This window comes from Typopeltis vanoorti, chromosome 4 (assembly GCF_054136105.1).
Source record: "Typopeltis vanoorti isolate ZY-2024b chromosome 4, IOZ_Tvanoo_1.0, whole genome shotgun sequence".
In the NCBI taxonomy this organism is placed as follows: Eukaryota; Metazoa; Arthropoda; class Arachnida; order Uropygi; family Thelyphonidae; genus Typopeltis; species Typopeltis vanoorti.
This window is the reverse complement of record NC_143552.1, coordinates 140,711,725-140,733,508: the sequence shown is the minus strand read 5'-3', so window position 1 is coordinate 140,733,508 and position 21,784 is coordinate 140,711,725. Positions and strand designations below refer to the sequence as shown.

At 33.0% G+C, this 21,784-nt stretch overlaps 1 protein-coding gene across 7 annotated transcripts in view; it reads left to right on the top strand.

Moving 5' to 3' along the window:
- Window positions 1-21,784, top strand: part of LOC150107723 (transducin-like enhancer protein 4) — a 220,001-nt gene that overhangs the window by 181,676 nt on the left and 16,541 nt on the right. For 5 of the 7 annotated variants that reach the window (XM_090391494.1, XM_090391491.1, XM_090391495.1 and 2 more), the window contains 9 exons: window positions 328-450; window positions 627-680; window positions 2,932-3,072; window positions 8,687-8,795; window positions 8,916-9,058; window positions 14,504-14,574; window positions 14,873-15,053; window positions 16,892-16,960; window positions 17,071-17,172. In XM_090391494.1, coding sequence (XP_090247620.1) covers window positions 328-450; window positions 627-680; window positions 2,932-3,072; window positions 8,687-8,795; window positions 8,916-9,058; window positions 14,504-14,574; window positions 14,873-15,053; window positions 16,892-16,960; window positions 17,071-17,172 — 993 coding nt within the window. The remainder of the gene's footprint in view (window positions 1-327; window positions 451-626; window positions 681-2,931; window positions 3,073-8,686; window positions 8,796-8,915; window positions 9,059-14,503; window positions 14,575-14,872; window positions 15,054-16,891; window positions 16,961-17,070; window positions 17,173-21,784) is intronic. The other 2 variants (XM_090391492.1, XM_090391493.1) reach the window with 1 other exon arrangement.

Here is a 21,784-nt window from a genome sequence, read left to right as displayed (position 1 = left end):
ATAGCTGAAATAATGATCTTAACAATTTAAAGGCAAGAATAGTCATGCTGTTCAGTCAGCTGTTTATTTCAGTGGATTTTTTTTCCTTATTTTTTCCCCCCTTTTCTGCCTGAAGGACATCTCTTTTATTAATGGACTTTTTTCCTCCCCTCCCCCCTCCTATACTGTAACAAATTGAAGCATGATAGTAATTTTTCACTCCAGTGGTCTGGAATGCCCTCACCAAAATTACTTCTTCCACTGTAAATGTTGCACTAACTTCACTGATAGAACTCATAAGCATTTGCAAGGCACCTCTCTTTCAAAGTAATCTCCTGTGTTTTACAGAGAAACTCGATATCTCCAAATGAAAGAGAAAAGTTTCGCAGTCGATCTCCAGAGCTGGATCACGACATTAAGAGGAAGAAGAAAGAAGATAAGGTAATAGATGAAGAAAAAATGCTATTATACGTAAGTGAAGGTGTGATGAAATAAGTTTTTTTTTCCTCCCCCTATAGACATTGGCTTTGCATGTTAATTGAAGCATGATGTACCGTTGCCATTTGCATTCTTTAAGAATTATATTTGGTCTGTGCTAAAAAAAATATTTTTTTTGTACTCTAGAATTGCTTTTTTTTATTTGACAGGATAGCGATGTTGAGAAAAGTGATACAGAATTGGTTGTAGATGTTGCCAATGAGGTAATTTTTGTTTTTTTAATTCCTACTTTGTTTATATTCAGTTTTGGGAGTGTACTAATTTGTAGATAAATAATTTAAGCAGTTGTGTCATTCGAGGATCACTTATTTTGAGGAAAACTTTTGATAAGAAAAACATTTTTTTTTTAATCTGTCATCCATTTTGTACTTTCAAAAAAATCAACACGGTAAATACTGTAAACAAGATCATTCTTTGGTTTTGTGCACTTTTTTAGCTTCTTTTTTTTTAATCCAGTAAATCAAAGAACAACGTAGTATCTAATTATATTTAACAGTGATTGTCGAGAGCAAAAAAGATAGCATGATATTTTTCATGTTTTTATAACATTCTCATATGAAATAGATAAAGTTGGGATTGTGCTCTGCCATTATCATACATTTTAAAAAATAAATCTTTTTTTTATGTTAGGTAATTGGTTGTTTATGAATTTTCAGATGCTAAGATGAGGGATATTTCATTTATTAACTGTATATAAAGTGATCTCTGTGGAATTGTTAATTATAAATAATTTTCTAATGAGCAACTTGCATGGCTTAAAAATTCTAATAAACGAGACCCATTTATTAAGTTTTTTAGCATTTAATTATGTAGAGAGTAACTTTATTCTTCATATTCATGTTTGTATGCTTTTCTTTTATTACTTGACTAGATTTTTAAATAATTTTTTTAAGATAAACATTAGACTAATGGAAATTATTATTTTTGCACAATAAACATGTTATTAGCCAATTTTTAGTTTGGCATTCAAAGATGTTTTGTTTTTATTCAAATATATTTTATTCCCCATGTCTTGGAATTAAATTGATAATTGGTACAAAAAAGTATATAATTCTGAATAAAATGATACCTTCAGAATTCCAATAAATTTCATTATGTAATAATGATTTAAAATTAGAAAGAATCAAGCAACAGAGGATTTCAATGACCATTGTACAAAGATGTTAAGATTATCCCATACTAATATAGTAAGAAAGAAAAATTAATTTAGTCAACAGTTAGTAGGATTTTTTTCATCTCTAAATCTGTATCATTCAGAATATGTAAAATGCATATAACAACTTGGAAAATCTCTGGCTGACTGGATTTGAATGAAATTTGGTTTTTGGAATTTGTTTTGAGACTTAATCACACCATCCCAGTGTTTGGTTTCAATTAAACCATTTTGAGTGACAAAATGATAATAAAAAAAATCGTGTTACAAGTAACAGTACAGATGATGACATAATTAGCCATTAATAACTATGCTCTTGGATTGGAACTGGGTTTGGATTTTTCTAGGATAAGACTACTTTTATAACATCACTTTCAACTGAAGGCAAGTTAGCTGCTTTGTTAATGAATGTGAAAGGATTTTCACCCTGTACAGTGACAGAGTAGCCAGCAAATATACATAACTGATAAATATAACAGAATGAATAGATAAGATTAACTGTCCTAGAATAACATTAATTAGGTTTTTATAAAGCTAAGTTACTTAACTGTGACAAACATTCAGCCTAACTTTTAAGGGGAAGAGGAAGCTGAAGATAAATAGTATAGCTCTGTGTGCAATTGCAGCATTAATGATAGCATCCTCATATAGTGAAATGTCAGTCATTACCACAGCCAAATTTAGGCCAACAAAGATAGTAGCGATTTCCCTCCTGGAAAACTCGAGTACCCCTCCCCTTGTAAAATAGAGAAGCTAGTTGGCAAACACACACAACAATTAATAGACATCACTCACTTAAGGTTTAGTTGTTTTGTTGTAATTATTGAGTGAAAAAAACATATTTGAAAAGTGAAGTTTTCAAATATGTGGTGTTGAATTTAGGAGTACACTTTGTCTATAAAATAGTAATTTACAAATAGTGTTCCTTATGTGCTTTATATATGTATATAGGTTATTTAGGTATTTATTTTATACTCTTTAATTAATGAGATGTAAAGGGCAGCTTATAGTAATTAAAATTTATGTAGGTCTCTGTTTAAATACGTAGCTATTTTAAACAGTCTCTCAGTTCACTGAGAATATCAGTCCTTATTTTCTCTTCCCGTTTTCCTAATTCATTCATTTTGTGTTACTCTTTCAAGCTTGCTACAATTATATATATATATATATATATATATACACACAAAAGTATGACATTTACAGTATTTTTAGTAAAATTCTATTGTCCTTTTTCATAGTGTGAAAGGAACATTTCTTTTCAGAATGTTTTACTTTATATTGATTTTTATTATTTTTTTTAGGACTCTGTTGGCCCTCCTAATGGAGTTCCTTCACCACGAGAGAATGGTACAGAAAAGTTACCAAAGAAAGAACACGGTTCTCATAGTCCTCACAGTAGCATTTCATCTAATTCCAGCACTCCTTCATCCAAGCACAAAGATGTTAGTTTCTCTTTATTTAAAGAAATATTTTTAAATATACTATAGATCTATAGAAGAAATATACTGCAAATCTATTCCGACTGGAATTTTTCTTGCGCATTGAATTATATGCCATCTAATCCCTAAAAGAGATCTTGTTTGGTATAATCAGATTCATGGGGAATGCTGATGTTCAATTTATTTGCAAAACTGCAAATAATAGAACATCAAATTGATTAAGGACCAAGCAGGGTATCACAAAAAAAAAATCAAATTTTTTGCAAAGGATGGATCAGAGGAGAAACTTGGCACACACCAGCAAACTTGACTGACCAGACTAAGGAATAATTAGATGGTATCAGGTCAGTTTTATGCTGGTGAGGAAGTTCCATCTGCTGTTGTCTTGTTTCGAATGAATCTGCTTTTGATTGAACAGTGCTTGCACAGAACAGCACATTTGTGCTCACAAATGCACACACCCTTGCTCTTCTGTGTGAGCACTTATCTGGTCAGAATAGAGGTCAACATTGGTGTCATGCCCTTCTGTATCCAGCTCAAAGCAGACTCTTTTCTCAAAATTCACAAAACATACAATGACTTTGTGTGATCTTTTATCAAGAAGTGTTGCTTCCAGTTATGATAGGTGCTTTGATTATGATTCCAAACACACAGAATAAATATGATCACGTGTGTGTTCAGATCATTGAGCTTTTTATCCACCAACATTCAAACAGTGTTGGCAGATGATTTGTTATTCTGGTGTGAATTTAGTTGGTCTGATTGGCTGAGTGAATTTGACCAACTGGCTGTGGATTCGAATCCTACTGTGGGCATGGATGTTTGTAAAATTAAATGTATTTTGATGGGAGATGAATTTCATTAGACTGCCACTCTGCTTTTTTGAAAGCCTGAAGTGGCTTGAAAAAAATTCCATGTTTGGTCTCTAGAGTAATGTTTACCAGATTTAACATTAGCTCATCCATATTACTAATGATGTACTAATTTATAACTTTTCTTGAGCAGGATTCACATTAAAAATAAATAAAATAAAATACAGAACATTTCTGCAGGTTCTGGGCTTACAATGCCGATGAAGATTATCAGAGTTTCTCTTGAAACACTGAGTTGTGGCTAGATTGGCTTCAATGTCTTGATACACCATTTCAAAAAATCATAGTTGATTTCATAAGAGCAACACTGCCAGTCTTTGAATAAGTCCAGTACAGTGTGCAGCTTCACAGCTTCTTTATAACCACTTACAGACCATCTTCATCTGTAAGTCGTTATAAGATTGTATCTTTTTAGAACCACTTGCAGACCATCTTGATCATTTGTAAGTGGTTATAAGATGGTATCTTTTTAGAACCACTTACAGACCATATAAAAAATTGGCATCCCCCCCCCCCAAAGACCATTCACAGTCCTTTGACCTGTCAGGTGTCTACTAGGTTCCATGCAGTTGTAAGCTCTTCTATTATGGCCAAACAGGCAGAAGAGGCAACATCAGAATCACTGACCACAAAGACTATATCCAGTTCTACCACTACAACCAATCAGGACTTGCCGACCATGCTTTGGACACCCACCACAAAAAAAAAAAAAAAAAAAAAACATACTAACCACAGTGATAACTTTTAATACGTAATTATTTCATCCTAAGTATTTTGGGACATCAGTACAGTAATTCAAACAATATTAGGAATAACATACAGTTAGGGTGCATGATTACAGTGGAATCTCAATATGCGTGCAGTAACATGTTATAGAAGTAAATTAAAAATATAACTGAACAAAAAAAATTAACATATATAAAGATTATTTTACACAAGTTTATATGACAATTTCCCATACTTTAGGAATAGTAAGAACGTTGTTGCATTTTAATTTGGTCTGTAGTAGGGCTTCAGTTTATATAAACGTTCATGTTTGTATAAAGATCTATGTAAGAGTTTCGACTTTTCCCAATGGATCCTATAGTTTGGGTTTTCAACTCCATGTTGAGAGAGACAAGATTTCTGCGGTTTGAAAAGATAAATGTGGTCTTGATGTTCCGAGATGCGTTTCTGAACAGATCTACCTGTTTGTCCAAAGTAAGACAATTTGCAGGAGCTTGGGATCTCATAAACACCAGGTAACATCAGAGGTGAGAGTTTGTCCTTAGGAGAAGGTAACAAGTTATAGATTTGGTTGATGGGTTTGTAAGTAGTGGAAAAATTGTATTTCTTCATAATTTTTGAAAGATGTTCAGAGATGCCTTTGACGTAAGGTATGGGAATCCTATGGACTTCTTCTTGTCTAGGTTGATGTGTGGAGAAGTGACTGATGATTTTTTAAGTTGTTGTAAGATTATATCCATTTAGTATGGCTGTATTTTTGATTATTTCTAGTTCTTGGTTTAGAGATTCTTCAGAGGAGCAGAATTTGTGTGCTCTGGAAACTAGTGATTTAATGATGCCAAATTTCTAAGTTGGATGATGAGTGGAAGAATTGTGAATGAGCGACCTGAAAATCTAGGCTTGCAATAGACAGACATGGCAATGGAAGCCTCTTCTTTTCTTTGAATGTGTAAATCTAGAAAGGAGATACCCTGTGGAGATTCTTTTTCTAGTGTAAAGTTGATGTGAGGGTGAAGAAGGTTTATTTTATCTAGAAACAGTTGTAATTCCTGTTCGGGATGATCCCAGACTGCAAAGACGTCATCGACATATCATAGTCAAATTTTTGGTTTAGGTTCAAAAGTGAAAATTTTTTCTTCCAAGTGTTCTAGAAACAGATTTGCTAAGTTTGATGATAAAGGAGACCCCCATTGCTGTTCCTTCTTCTTGCTTGTAAATTGTACCTTCCCAGGTGAAGTAACCAGATGTAATAACAGATTTGAATAATGCAACTATATCAGACAGAAATTTTTGAGTTAATAATTCTACTGTTTCTTTGTGGGGAATGTTCGTGAAGAGTGAGACAATGTTGAAGCTAATTAACAAGCCAGTTTTTAACTGTTGAATGCCTTTTATTTTTACGTGAAACTCTGTGGAATTTTTGATTGAAGAGGCTGAGTGGCCTATGTGAGGATGGAGAAGGTTAGATAAGAATCTTGATAACTTGTAAGTCGGACTGCTAATAGAATCTACGACGGGTCTGAGTGGATTCTGAAGAAAGTGCTGAAGCCCTACTACACAGACCAAATTTAAACTGCAACGACGTTCTTACTATTCCTAAAGTATGGGAAATTGTCACATAAATTGTGTAAAATAATCTTTATATATGTTAATTATTATTATGTTTTTTTGTTCAGTTATATTTTTAATTTATTTCTATAAAACGTTACTGCACTCATATTGAGATTCCATTGTAATCATGCGCCCTAACTGTATGTTATTCCTAGTATTGTTTGAATTATTGTACTGATGATGTCCCAAGATATTTAATATTTACGTATTAAAAGTTATCACTGTGGTTAGTACGTGTGTTTTTTAGTGATGAATTCATCACAGGTTTCATTATATAAAAACCCACCACAAGATATAAAGGAAAAAGCCACCATACTTCACAGAAACAAATTTAAATATTAAAATTTAAATAGCCTTAAGTAACTACCCAAACCTCAATAAACTTAGTGTTGCATGAAACTGCCTGAAATCTGGAAATACTCATCCTGAGAGCTTTAGCCCAACAGTCAAGGACACTCATCCTAGTCCACTAGTGGAGGGGGGGGGGGTATGACTACAGACTCACCTTTGTTGTTTCTGCTTTGGTATAGCTGAAGCAGGAACAATTTGTTCATTGTTCTCTGATGATGGCAATTTGACTTTGCTGAAATATTGGAAGTATTAAAAGTTTTTCTAATTAATATATAGTATACATTGTTAATTTTCTTAAGTAATACCATTATGGATAACATATAAGCTTCACCACCAGAATGCTTATCCAACAGTTAAACTGGAATAGTGAATGAGTTGTAGATGAATATAATGATTTTTCAGGGCCATCGCCAGATTACGTCGCCAATTAAATATCGCCCCTGATGGATTATAAGATAAAAATATAAGGAAATCTCCTATTGCTATTTTGTTTTTATTACAAGAGAAACATTAATGCAAAACAATTACATAATAATATTAATTAAATGTTTGCTCTACGGGGATATCGCACAATAAAACTGTTTATAAGCTCTTTTAAATTTAAATTATAAGTTATGTCTGCCTCTAGACTAACCAATTTTTCTTGGGTCATTGCTGTTCCCAAATAATTTTTAATCAGTTTAAGCTTGGAAAAACTTTTCTCCACACTTGCTATGCTAACAGGAATTGTTAGCGTAGCAACCGCACCTACCGCAATATGGCTGAATGAGTGCCCTTATTAAGCTGCACTGAGGCAGGCTGCCTCTATGCTACACCCTGTCGATGGTACTGATGATTGTATATAATTAGCTGATGAAATTGTTGAGCCAAAGAGGTAATTGTGTAGTGCCATTTGCAAAAGACACCAGTCTTCCTAAAGACTATTGCAAAGGACACCAAAATATTCTTATGTTAATACTTTTGTGTTATCGATAACCGGCCATAATCTTTGAATCCACATTTTTATTTGGATTTAGTTGTGGTATACATACATGCCATTGTGTCAAAAGCACATAAAAGAAAACAGAATTTGTAATAGCAGTAAAATGTCTTTGCCATTGTGGACAGACAAGCTTGCTCTATGCTAGCAGTCTGAGTTATTTTTGCTGAGTTTCAAAGTTATTTTTGTTGATATTAATTCTTTTTCTACATTGCCATATGAAATGATTGCGATCTTTATTGAACTGCAGCTCACTTCTGGTTACATTGTTTTATTCTTTTACTTCGGCTCCAAATGGCATACAGTCAACTCTTGCTATGGCAACCACTGTTATAATAAAGTCAGTCAACACAGCAAATGATCAGGATGTCATTTGTTATATTAAGTCAGTTGCTGTAGTGACAGCAAATGTAACAGGTTTGCTGTAGTGAGAGGTGACTAGATTTTCACCCAACACCACTACTACTTCTGCACCAATTCAAATGATTATAATATTAGTTTTCTTTTCCTGAGTAACTACTTTCACGAAGGATTTCTTACCTCTTTCCAACCTAATGAGGGGAAGTTAAGGATGTCAGGAAGTAAGTTTAAGGTGTTTTCACTAAAAGTTTGGAAAAATCCTTGGCTTATGAAATGCTTGATTAGTTTCTTATTTTTTGAAATTATTTACCTTTTGTGTTAGTTTCATTTAGTATTTCAAGAATTTTGACAATAGTATTAAAATGTTCTTATGTTTTATAATATTAGTCAAATATACTGTACCACTTTTGTAAAAACCTGTAATAAATTGCATGCAGTATACTTTAGTTAACTGAAAACGATAAATTACTAAGGCGTGTATAATTTAAAATCACAAAGTAATTTTATTTTCATCAAATTAAAATGCTAAAACACTAAGAAAGAAAAAAAATAGTGTTCTGCTTCCCATAAATTTTTTAAACTTAATATACTTAAAAATTGTAATATTTGATATTTTAACAGCAGAATATAACTCTGTAGTCTATCTGTTCTGATTTGATATAAAAACTCTTCACTTTCATTCATCCTTCAGATGTAAAAATAAATTTCATTATTTCAGAACGAAAAGTCCACCACACCAATTCCAAAACCACTAACTCCGACTAGTTCAGGGGGCAGTACACCAGGTTCCAGTGGACTCAAATCTCTTCCAAAAGCTCCTCCGTTAGGTGAGTTTTCTTAACTTCTTAAATTGTGATTTATTTTCAGATATTTAACATCTGAGTTTCATTTTAGAAATATTTTTCCGATAAAATATTACAGGAAATTTTATTACCTGTTTTGAATAGGTCCACCTTATCCTTATGCCCTCCACGGAGGAGGGCCAGGTGCCCATCCAGGTATGCCAGCTGACCTCAGTTCCAATGCATCTTTTCCTCAAGGCATGTTACATAATAATATTTCGCCTGCTCTCAATTCCTATTCAAGAATGGTAAGTATCTGATAATTATGCACAGACAGAAAGAGGGAGAATGGTTTTAATTATTTGTTTAATGAATAATGATGTAAGAAATATGCATCATCTTATTTTTCTTATTTAATAGTGCATTTTTTACTTCAAAAGTAGAAAGAAAAAATATATATAAAAATATGAATTTTTTTTATATTAACCAAAAAAAAAAAAAAAACCCATAAAATGACCATGAGATATCTATAGAAAACATTTATATTGTAGAAATAATGACATGCAGATAGTTTTGATTGTAATTCAATCCAATAAATGCAATTCAAATGATTAGTTATGAATTATCTCCCACATTAAAGTCAACTTAATTTTGCATATGTTGCAGAAAAGGTTTTTCTGATACTTCGATAATTCAGATCATATTTCTGCAAAAAAGTCAATTACTGAAACAGTGAATCTATTTAGTAGATGTGATGTTAGTCACATTTCAGACATGCAGCTGGATTTAGATTACATGATATTTTGGAGCATTTTCTGTTTGTAGATTCCATACATGAAAGGTGTTGGATTGGCTCAGTAGCACACTCAGGGTTTAATCTTGGGGGGGGGGGGGGTAAGTTGAGCAGATGATTTGAGAATACACACTACACATCACATACGACCTATGACTGAGCATCTGCAATGATTGCTAATTCATAATTAGTATAGAAATAGAAGATACAACACAACATAAATAAAAAAATTAATTTTATTAATTAGGAAAAGATTTTTGGGAAAGCTTCTAGTGTTTTTTTTTTCCTTCTTTGGGAGGGTCAGGGCCTTTTGCCCCACCCCCACCTCTGGGTGCGCCATTGGGTTTGGCTTCTCATTCAGCTAAATGTTCAAAATTTAACAATGCAACGAGCAATTACTTTTTATTTTAATTCTTCTGTTAAAATATAAGTGGGTATTCACTAAGAATATTGAGCTGCTCTCAGGATGATAACTTTTCTAGCCATATGAAGTATTAAATGAATTGAGTTCTACATATCATCACTTGTAATACTGAAATACAATTGCCAATATTGATCATGTATACTGTTTACGAATATAAAATGTTTTGAGATGTCATAAACATTAGGAATATGACTGCCTGTCGTGTTATGTGTGATTTCATAAATCTTTGAGAAATTTTCTCATGAAATGCATAGCTAATTCAGCTGGCATGATTTCGAAATATATGGGAATTCCACAGTAATTTTTGTGGTTTTGGCACATTAGCTAGGAAATGAGATTTTGAAGTCAGTTTTGACTGGATAACATTGATTTGCAATTAATAAGTAACTAAGAATGATAATATTTAGTCTGTGAATTTTTAACTGTGCTCGTTATAGCTTTAATTTGCAGTTTATTTTATATTATTTTTTGTACAAGTCTACTTAATTGCTTTGCAATTTGATATTAGATTTGTTTTTTAAAAACTTATGGGAATGTTATTTTTGTTAATGTATAAAATTGGAAAGTTCCTGTTATAACAATTGTTTTTTTTTTTTTTTTTTTTTTTCACTTTTAATTTTAAAATAATAACAAAATAACACCTATTCTTTACTATCAATTCAAAGTCACAGCCTTTGTAGTAAATCAGGACTTTTACCAAAGAGGAGTCAAGTATCCCTAGTTAGTCAAAGGAAGAATTTAGTGCTTGGCTTTACTGCACTTTATTTTGCTCCACATCAGTTTTATCTTTCTTTGCACACCACCACTTGATTCCTACATATAGAATTGCAATCCAGAAATTATATCTTAAACAAGAGTTTGGTGCTTCCTTGTCTGGTTTAGACAAAAGTTAATTTCACAAGATTGCTGATTGTATCGTTCTCAATCTATTTACAAGAGTGCTTTGCATAGCTTGTTATTCTTTACTGGGAGACATAATTAAGGAAAAAAATTTCAGAAGTAACTTTAAAATTAAAAGTAGTATATATACATATATTTAAAAATAAAAATACTATATTTATTCATTCATCAAAAAATATATATATAACATTTTTTATTTTAGATACATATATCACCTTTTTAGGAGCAGTAATTGAGTAACCCCCCCCCCCTTACTAAGAAGATACATTAAAATATTATTTGCACACATACACACAGATGTTTTTTCATTCGTCAATAAAGTGACTGTATGTTCCGTGAAACATTCCTCTCCATCTCCATTTCAAAAGATGCATTTCATTTAATATAGCCCACCATGGCATTCTTTGGACTGGCCACCTACAAATTCTTGAAATAAATAAATAAATATATTGAAATTTCAATATATTTATTTATTGAAATTTCTATAGTCATAAATTACTAGATTAGTTATCATCACAGAACCAATACATTCTCATTTGAATGCTTTACAAATGTTTTTTTTTTTTTTTTTTTTGTGCTATAGGTTGGTTATGATACTCGCCCCAGTATGCGAGCTTCAAGTCACATTTATTTCATTAATATAAAGCCAAAGCACATTTCTCAAATGATTTGATTATTGTGCTTTTTATAAAATTTATTTTCAAAGGCAATATTAAAGATTACTTTACAAGCAATATATAAGCAGTAACTGAGTAATGGGCAGGCAACATAGCTAAATAATGTACGTTGGACTAAGGGTGAGAGAACAAATATGATACCTTTCATATTTCAGGCCTCTAAAATAAGCAGGGATAGCGTTATGCTCTGTATTGAAAATTGTCTATCACCTAAAATGCATTAGGTAAATGGCAAACTGTTTTATTTCCACGTTGAATTCTTATTGTATGCTGGATTAATTTTTGTGTATTCACAAAATCTAATCCTAATCTAGTTTCCAATTGTATTGACATTCCTGTTCTTGCTACCGAAATTATATTTATAATTTCGGTAGTGACCAAGTTACCACCAATTGGTGAGAGTGATCATAGGGTCTTGACTTGGGAGGTGGCTAAAGGTGTGGAATTTACGATTAAGACAGGGTACATGTGGAATTATTGGGCTGGTAAGTATGACAAGCTTAGGAATTTGATTGGTTTAGTGCCATGGCATGTAAAACTGCAAGGGCTGGATGTTGATAGTGCATGGGAGGTGGTTAAGAAGTGTTTGCAGGAGGTAATGGCTGACTGTATACCTAGAGTCCGAATAATAAATCAAGTAGAGGTTAAATGGATAAATAACACCATTAAGTTTGAGCTGCAAAAAAAAGAAACCTTATTCCCTCCTATGGAGGGAATTTAAGGAGAAAGGTGACCGGCAGGCACATGAACAGTATAAAGCGCAGGCCAGAAGGGTAACGAGTGTGGTAAGAAAAGCAAAAGCAGATTGTGAAAGAACATTAGCCATGCAGGCTAAAGAGAATCCTAAACAGTTTTTTTGATATGTTGCAAGTAAAAGAAAAAATGTATACGGCAGAATGATTTTAAAGAATGCCGATGGTAGGGAGGTAACCAAATCAGTTGATATAGTGGAATTACTGAGCGAGCACTTTGTCAGAGTATATCATCCAGGTGGTGACATTGCAGGAATGAAAAAACCAACAGCTTATACAGGAATTGTGGTGAATGAAGTGGAGGTGAATAGTCTATTACAAAACCTCAATGTCAATACATCTGTGGGATTGGATGGTATACCAGCTCTTGTCGTACGCGAAGCGGCTAAAGAATTGTCAGTGCCCTTGACCATTTTGCTTAATTTGAGTCTCGGGACTGAGTTAGTCCCAAGGGGTTGGAAATAGGGAAAAATAGTTCCACTGAGCGAGCACTTTGCCAGAGTATATCATCCAGGTGGTGACATTGCAGGAATGAAAGAACCAACAGCTTATACGGGAATTGTGGTGAATGAAGTAGAGGTGAATAGTGTATTACAAAACCTCAATGTCAATACATCTGTGGGATTGGATGGTATACCAGCTCTTGTCGTACGCGAAGCGGCTAAAGAATTGTCAGTGCCCTTGACCATTTTGCTTAATTTGAGTCTCGGGTCTGAGTTAGTCCCAAGGGGTTGGAAAGAGCGAAAAATAGTTCCACTGCATAAAGGAGGCTCCAAGACTTCTGTTGTAAATTACCGACCGATCAGCATATCAGGAATCATTGTCAAGGTCTTGGAGAAAATAGTCAAGAGGAAAATACAGGATTGGATAGATGAAAATGGGATACTGTATGTGGGACAGCATGGTTTTGTGAAGTGTAGATCATGCCTCAGTAACTTGCTCATGTGTGATGGCTGAACTGGATAAGGATAATGGGTTTACAGTGATTCTACTGGACCTTGCTAAGTCATTTGATAGGATACCACATGGAATTCTAATCAATAAACTGCAGCATATGGGGATGGATATAGGGTTGTGAGATGGACGGATGGAGAGATATCAGAGAGTGGTTTATTCAGGGGTAGAGTCCAAAAGACGGGCTGTGACTAGTGGTGTGCCGCAGGGTTCTGTTTTTGGACCACTACTGTTCAATTTGTTCATTAACAATATAGGAAAGGATCTGAGAGGAACTGTTCATTTGTTTGCTGATGCAAAGTTAGGTAGAGCAATAGTGAGTGCACAGGATGTCAAAATTTTGCATGATGATTTGGATAGTTTTGAGGACTGGGCTAAGGAGAATGGATGTGAATTTAATGTGGCAAAATGTAAGGTTATGCATTTTAGGGTGAAAAGATTAGCAGCAATATATCACATTGGTGGAACTGTACTCCAGGAGATTGAAGAGGCCAGTTATTTGGGAGTGTTGGTGGATAGGTAGTTGAAGTTTAGACGGCACATCACCAAAGTGGCTAAATCAGCTCATCAAATGACTTGGTTGCTGAAAAATATTTTAACAAGCAGAGACAAACAGGTTATTGTTCCCCTCTGTATCGAGCCTTGATAAGGCTCGATACAGAGGAACAATATAATATAAGCCCCATTTAGACTACTGTGGCCAGATATGGGTGCCAGTGTTTCTTCTTGATGGGGAGGAGGTGGAGAGGATCCAGAGACAAGTGACCAAGATGATAGCAGGTCTATGGAATGAACCTTATGAGAACAGGTTGAAGATTTGTGGGTTGCAGAAATTGGTTGATAGGCAGAAAAGGGGTAATATGATTGAGACATTCAAATTACTGAAGGGTTTCTATAAGATTAATTCAGAAAATACTTTTGAGAATAGGACTGGTGGTGGGAGGACTAGGGGCTATACATGGAAGCTGGGTAAGAGTGTGGTTAGCAAGGGTGTTAGAGCTAGGTTTTTTACTTGGAGAGTGGTGAATGAGTGGAATAAGCTGCCAGAGCCTGTTGTGGGTGCCATGACTGTAAATGAGTTCAAGGCAAAGTATGATAGATACTGTGTGAATGTCGAATAGTTGTTCTTGATATGATGTTAGGGCCTCCTGCGATGAGTCTATGGACTCCTTGGAGTTGCCCATAATAATAATAATTATGCTTGTGCGGAATCCAGTTGCATGATATGGTAACAGTTTTTTTTTGTGCTATAGGTTGGTTATGATACTCACCCCAGTATGCGAGCTTCAAGTTATCCAGGTGCTGGTATTCCTGGAGGCAAACCGTAAGTATGCTCACTTTATTTGTATTACATCACGTTTTTTAAGTGATCAATGCTTTACTGAATTAATTCAATTTTCTGAGATTAAATAACGTAAACAGAATGTTATTTTTAAATTCTGACTAAACATTTAATATTGTCGAAGTTATTGAATAGCAAATCATCCAACAAATATCATTATTGGATTTAATATTAAATAAATCCTGCTTTACAGTATATTTCTTATAATAGATAAGAAAAATCTCTAATATGAAAACAACCCAAATGTTTTTTTCTTTTCCTTTTTCCATTTCTATCTTAGCGCATATTCATTTCACGTGAGTGCTGATGGGCAGATGCAGCCTGTACCATTTCCTGCTGATGCATTAATTGGACCAGGTATTCCTAGACATGCTCGCCCTATAAGTACTTTAAGCCATGGGGAAGTGGTGTGTGCTGTCACCATCAGCAACCCAACAAAATATGTTTATACTGGTGGAAAGGTATGCTCACTTTAATTAACAGTAGATGTTATGTCATCTCATTGCTTAAAAGTAGTTCTTTTTTAAAATTGTTAAGAATATTTATTATACTGCAATTTGTGGAAAATTGAATTGAAATGACAGAGTAATGAAATGAATATGTTGAAAGTTTATTAGAAATGAATACGGCTTCAAATTAAAACAAGTAACCTGAAGATAATGGAGCAAAGAACTTGTTTTTGCTCAATTATCATTATAACACTAGTATTGTCATTAATAATGGAATCATTGCTAATATTATTATGATAAATAATCTTAATTGAAACGTGTTAATTGCCAAGATAAGTTTTTTTCCTTCAACTGTAGTCTTTGATGGGAAATCATCTGTGTTAGATAAATATATTATTTATAATGGATATTTGAATACTTTTAAGCTCTTAGTTATCCATTAATATTCAGATGCAGTCTGAATATTAATGGATAACTATACTACAGCATTTTTTTCCCTTACGTTATCAGAATTCAGCAAGTCTTTTGATGCCAAAATTTTAGAGGGATTTTTTAAGGGATAAGGTGATTCATTCCACTAAGTCACATGAAAATATGTGTTTATATTATGATAGCATATCACTGCATGGCTCTGACTTTAAATAAAACTTATTCAAACGGATATAGAATAGGCTTCAGTACTTTTCATTCAACATTATTCTATTTAGAATTAAGAAAAAATAATGTTGAAAATTTATTATATTTACTGCTGGGAAAGGGGGGAATATTGAAACAGAAATTTCAATATATTTATTTATTGAAATTTCTATAAATAGTCATATAAATTACTAGATTAGTTTTCATCACAGAACAAATACATTCTCACTTGAATACTTTACAAATTTACCATTGAGACAAATACTGCATTAGATTGACTAATTTCTATTTATGACGAACTTTATCAGAATCATTTAATTTGCATTATACTTTTTAATTGATGACATTATGCATTATAATTTAAGATTATTAGCAATGAGAATCATTGCTGACATGAAGAACTTCATCTCAGAATAAAAGGAATTTTTCAGCCCGAATACGAATTAACCAATTTGATACAATAAACAGACAAATCAACCTGGAAATATGCAGTGATCAAACATAAACATTGGCACATATAACTGGCTACCTATGAGGCAGGGGCGTGTGTGTGTGTGGGGGGGGGGGGGGAACTGAGTGCTGTTGGAAGAAGTACTCTGAGGGATCAGTGATCTAGATTTATGTCCAAAGCAGCTAAAATTATAAGGTAAGTGTATTGTGTCTGTAAATTGCATGTATTCTTCTGGTTGGCCTGTGTAGGCAAGATTAAAACAAACCCAGGTCTTTGCCAACCTTCACTACCAACTGAGCCTTCTTATTTCAGGACTAAAAAACCAATTCTTATTCTCTAATGCATTTGTATCCAGTGAGTTTATTTTCTGTAATATATATGTTGGCTAGCATAATGTCTTGCATATTAATTGAACCTAAGGAAGTGGTATCAAGGAAAAGAAGCAATCTAATCAAGTGTTTGCTTGTGCTGAATGTTATGTGTGGAATTCTATTGTAATAGATACCCACGGAAGTTGATGTGTTAAATAGATATGTCCGTTTTACCTTAATGTGATACAGCTTTGAGAACTCATGTTTTAATATAGTAATAAGTAAAAGTGTATAACTGTATAAAATACTACTTCGTAATATTTTTTTTAAATATTTGAGATTTTTCTGAATTTGCATGCTAAAATGATGTTGAATGAGATTTATTTCTAAGAAATTTGCTAGTTAAATTAGTTTTGATTCCATTTTCTTAACATTTTTTTTTTCTCAAATAGGGCTGTGTAAAAGTTTGGGATATAAGTCAACCTGTGATCAAAAGTCCTGTTTCTCAGCTAGACTGTTTGGTATGTGTTCCCCCCCCCCCCCATCCCACAAATTTCGTGAATTTTGACATCAATTATAGAGTATTACTTTATCAGAGTTGAAAATACCAGTGTGTTGATTATTTTTACAGCAACGGGACAACTATATTAGATCCTGTAAACTCTTACCTGATGGAAGGACTTTAATAGTTGGTGGAGAAGCAAGTACAATATCCATTTGGGACCTTACAGCTGTAAGTGCTTATTAGTGGAATTGATATATTATGCCAAATAATATATAATATTAAAAAATATAATTCATTGATGGGTTATATATTTTTGATATAACCCATCTTCAATCTAGTTGTGTGACTAGTGCAATAATCTGAGTTAGAAATTGCATGTAAATAGGAAAGGTGAGGAAACTTACTTTTATGAATTTATATCTACTTGAAATAACTGAATATGATATTTGTACCGCTGTTTTAGACATGCAGATATCATGCAGTGTTATCCAAGTTATATTCATATGTTTTTATATGATTAATGCATCCCCCCCTGACCACCTTATTTTTTTTAATTACATAACCTATATTGCATTCATGCTTTTATATCTATTTTACCTCTGCAGTATTATCTCTTACACACACATGCACAATCATTAGTAAAAAAAAAACTATTTGTGCATTTTTTTTAATAAAAATAAATTTCTACTAATGCTTTTGTCTCACCCACTTTCAGAACTAATGTCCATTGCATGTATTTTTTATCCTGATCTTTTTCCTCCCACTTGCACAAAACCATTGACAGTCATGTGGAAGTTTTTTTTTTTTTTTAATTAATACTCTTTCTCCGTTTGTTAGTGCAGTAATATATGGCCAAAAAACACGCAGATTTACTTACATAATACAATGGCCTCATAGCCTTAGTTGCTTCAGCTATAAATTAAAAGCACCAGCTAGCAGTACCATAAAAAGGGTAATTACCACCCAGGAAAAGGAAATAAAAAGGACCCCTGCTCTCATGAAAAGCCCTCTCCCCAACCTTAATCCTGTAATTGGCAGAATTAGGATCCAGGAAAGTGATGCAATAATATAGTAACACATTTTTTAGCTAACTACATACAGAGTATATTACTATATGTAATTAAATTTTTGGATGTGATATAATTTATGTTAATTCATTACTAGAATTTGCTGTTTCAAATGTCAATCCTGTCTTAGCTCTCTTATTTTTGCACCCAGATTACATTTCCCTTACCCTACTCTTGTTTCTACACTGTATTAGTGGGAATACTAATAGTCCCATTTCTATGCCTTTCTTTCCCTATTAAGCAAAACCCTTTCCATTTCCAGCTTCTCACTTCTCAAAATTAAGTACCTTCCAAGAACAACTTTTCATCCTTTCTATGGCTAAAGGATAAATCATTATCCTTTCTGTTTTTGATATTGTTTTAAATTAAGAGTGACATGAAATAAGTTTTAAGAAAATTGTCTATATTGTATCTATTTTTTTTTTAATCCTATTTAATTATTTTTTAAAAGTTAAAAATGTAAAGAAAAGATAGAATCTTGATTTAAATTAAAGGGATATTAAATCCCATCCATTATTTCAAAGCCAAATAAGAAACTCAAAGATCAGAATCAAAGTTTTCATGCCGAATATAGTAAATATAAAAGTTTTGGCAGATTGTAGCATAAGCTAAAGCACATAGTTCAACACTAGGCAACTCGTTGCAAAGGTGGGTAAAGTTCTGATCACTATTCTTAGTATTTTCCATAATGTAAAACACATCTTCTAGGAGATGTATGATGTTATACATTATGGTGGAAGGTCACTACCCAGACTGGTTTCGACCTTTGTTGAGGTCTCATCAATGAGTAGGTAGACCTAGATAATACTGAGGTTATAGAGAAAAGAACTTATATACTTTGCTATACAAGTTGTCAAAAAGGTGCACCCATAAATTATTACTTAAATAAAGAGCCAATAGGCTTCACTTCGGCGATGTAACATTATTTAAATTAAGGGGATATTAAATCGCACATTATTTCAAAGCCGAATAAGAAACTCAAACCGACCTTTGCAACAAGTTTCCTAGTTGAACTATGTGCTTTAGCTTATGCTACAATCTGCCGAAACTTTTATATTTTACTATATTTGGCATGAAACTCTTTGAGTTTCTTATTCGGCTTTGAAATAATGTGAGATTTAATATCCCCTTAATTTAAATAATGTTACATCACCAAAGTGAAGCCTATTGGCTCTTTATTTAAGTAATAGAATCTTGAATTTTTTCATGTTACATAAAACATAGACTAACTAGAGAAGAAAAAGAGACAGACATAATACATGCATTATTTGGTTGTTGAGTTATTCAAGATCTGATCAAGACACCATTTCGCATGAACATTCTTGTTCTTTTGGGTGAGCCAACATCCAAATTTCCATGATAAATCTGGTTGCAGCTGTTATATTGTGCTCTGAATCTCTGAATTATTTAAGTCATACTGTTGGTCCATTATTGCATCGAATTACACCTATAAGTATACACAATACATAATCTTTTCAAATCTCTTTAATTAGCTTGGAACAGACATGTTGATGTTCTTTCATCAACATGTATGTGGGAAATGGATTCCATAAATAATGGGCATCCCTAATAAATTGGACACTTGGTGTGTGTATATTAGCCAGATTGCCCTCTTCTATCCAGAAGAGGGTAATTTGGCTAATTAATGATCCCTCTCTCACAGATGTTCAGTTTCTGCCTCTTGCCCCTCTTCTGTAGGTACTTTCATGGACAGCGCTCTGCTGAATTGGCCACTATTATTCCTCCACTCTCCTCCAAAGATTAAAACAAGATCCACTGCTAACCAACGCCCTTTTACAGTCCATCTTGAAACTCACCGAACCAACTTCACTGCCTCCTCTTTCATTCCATATACTTCTGTCCTTTGGAACAGTCTCTCCCACTCTGCCTTCCCCAAAGATTACAACCCACAACTGTTCAAGCAAAATGTGAACACATTCATCCTCTCTTCTACTCTTGCCTACACATGCACCAATGTGCTATAGGTCTTGTGGCCTTTTGTGCAGGATCATATATGTAAAGATGCTAAGATCACTTAAAGCTTCTTTTTAGTCTAAATACTCAGTAATTAAATTTTTCATATTATATTCTGTTAATTTAAACCAAAAAAAAAAAAGTTTTTTTTAATCATTCTACTTGGTCACTTTTTAAACCTGTTCTCATGTCAGCATTTTTATTTGTGTGAAGTGGAGTATGACAAAACTGGATATAAAGAGATTGAACAGGAAATGGATGTGTGCATGCAAGCATTGATGCACATCTGTGCACAGAGCAAGACTAAGTGGTTGAAGAACAATGCTGTGTTAAGTAGGGTGAAGTCCACCTGTCACTTTCATTGCCATAATAATAGTTACTGGTTTTAATGCCAGCAGATAGAAATAATTGAAAAATTATTAGAGAGATTTTAAGACCAATAAATTTTAGGATATTAGGCAGGGATGTTTTTTTATGATTTAAATATATAGTTAGATATATTTTTTTTATAAAAATGCATGTGAGTAATAACTTCAGGACATTGGTAGTCTCAAGCCATTGTTTTTATTATTATTATTATATTGTTTTGTCTCTGTGATGTTAAATACTCAAATTTGGGTTGCAACAGCTTATGGATTAAGTCCATTGTAATAATTTTGTGATTTTGATTTTACACACCAAATGGAGGGAGACCTTATCATATTACTTTAGAATAAACCTTGTAACATCTGAGCCATCCAACTAACAAACAGCTTCATAAATACTGTTAATTGTGTCTCACTTATTACACAAAAATTTAAAATAAAAACATAAAATAAATCAAGCAGATTTATTTTTAATAAAAAATGTTGATTAGGAAGAAAATATTAATAATACATATTAAAAGAATGGATAAAAAAATATCCATTACTGTTTTATAGGCAAGTTAGGAAGTAATGTTTGTCTTTGAAACTTAAATTTCAAAAGTGACTTGAGAGCCCATGATAGTATAAGCATAAGTTTCTTTAGAATTGCTACAGCAAAGACAATGAATCCTGCTTAAGCAAATTCTGAGAGTCAGTGAGAAAAGAGAAATCTGGATATTGGTTCCCAAAGTTTCTCAAATAGAGAAAATGGAGAGTTTTCGTTTGGGCAACTCAAATATTTGACTCCACAATTCAGGGAAAAAAAAAAAAATCAAGACAGAACTTACCATTTAAGTAAGCAAGTTAGGAATAGGAGATGATGACAGTTATCCTCTGTATTCTCATTACCTATAAGTCTACATATTGGTAGTGGAGACCAGTCACATACTAATTTAAATATTAAAAAAATAAAAAAAAAAAGGTTAGGACTAAAAAGAGCTCAGCCTACCCTTACAATCAAAAGGCTTTAGAGGATGATATGTTAGCACCAGGTAGACTAAGGATTAAATAGTTCCAGAAGCATTAAGGAACTTTCTCCAAGTACTTCAGACCTCCAAGAAGCAGTATACCATCTAAGGGCTTCAAAACACTCGCATCACTCTTGGATTAAGCTTTTTTATTTGAATTCTACCATAAGAGGTTATAAACCTGTTGTACATTAGCACTGCTAGATGGACTAAAATTTTTTAACAGTAAAATGCCATTTAATTATCAGTAAGGAAATTGGGATTTTTTTATTCTTGATTGACTTTTTTTCATATTGATTATACTATAAAAATAGATTAAAATGTTTACATGATGTAAATCATGCTGTGTATACAAAAAAAGGATAGGGATTGCAAATCACTTAATCCTATAAACTAAGGAAACTAATATTAAACAAAATTAAAATTT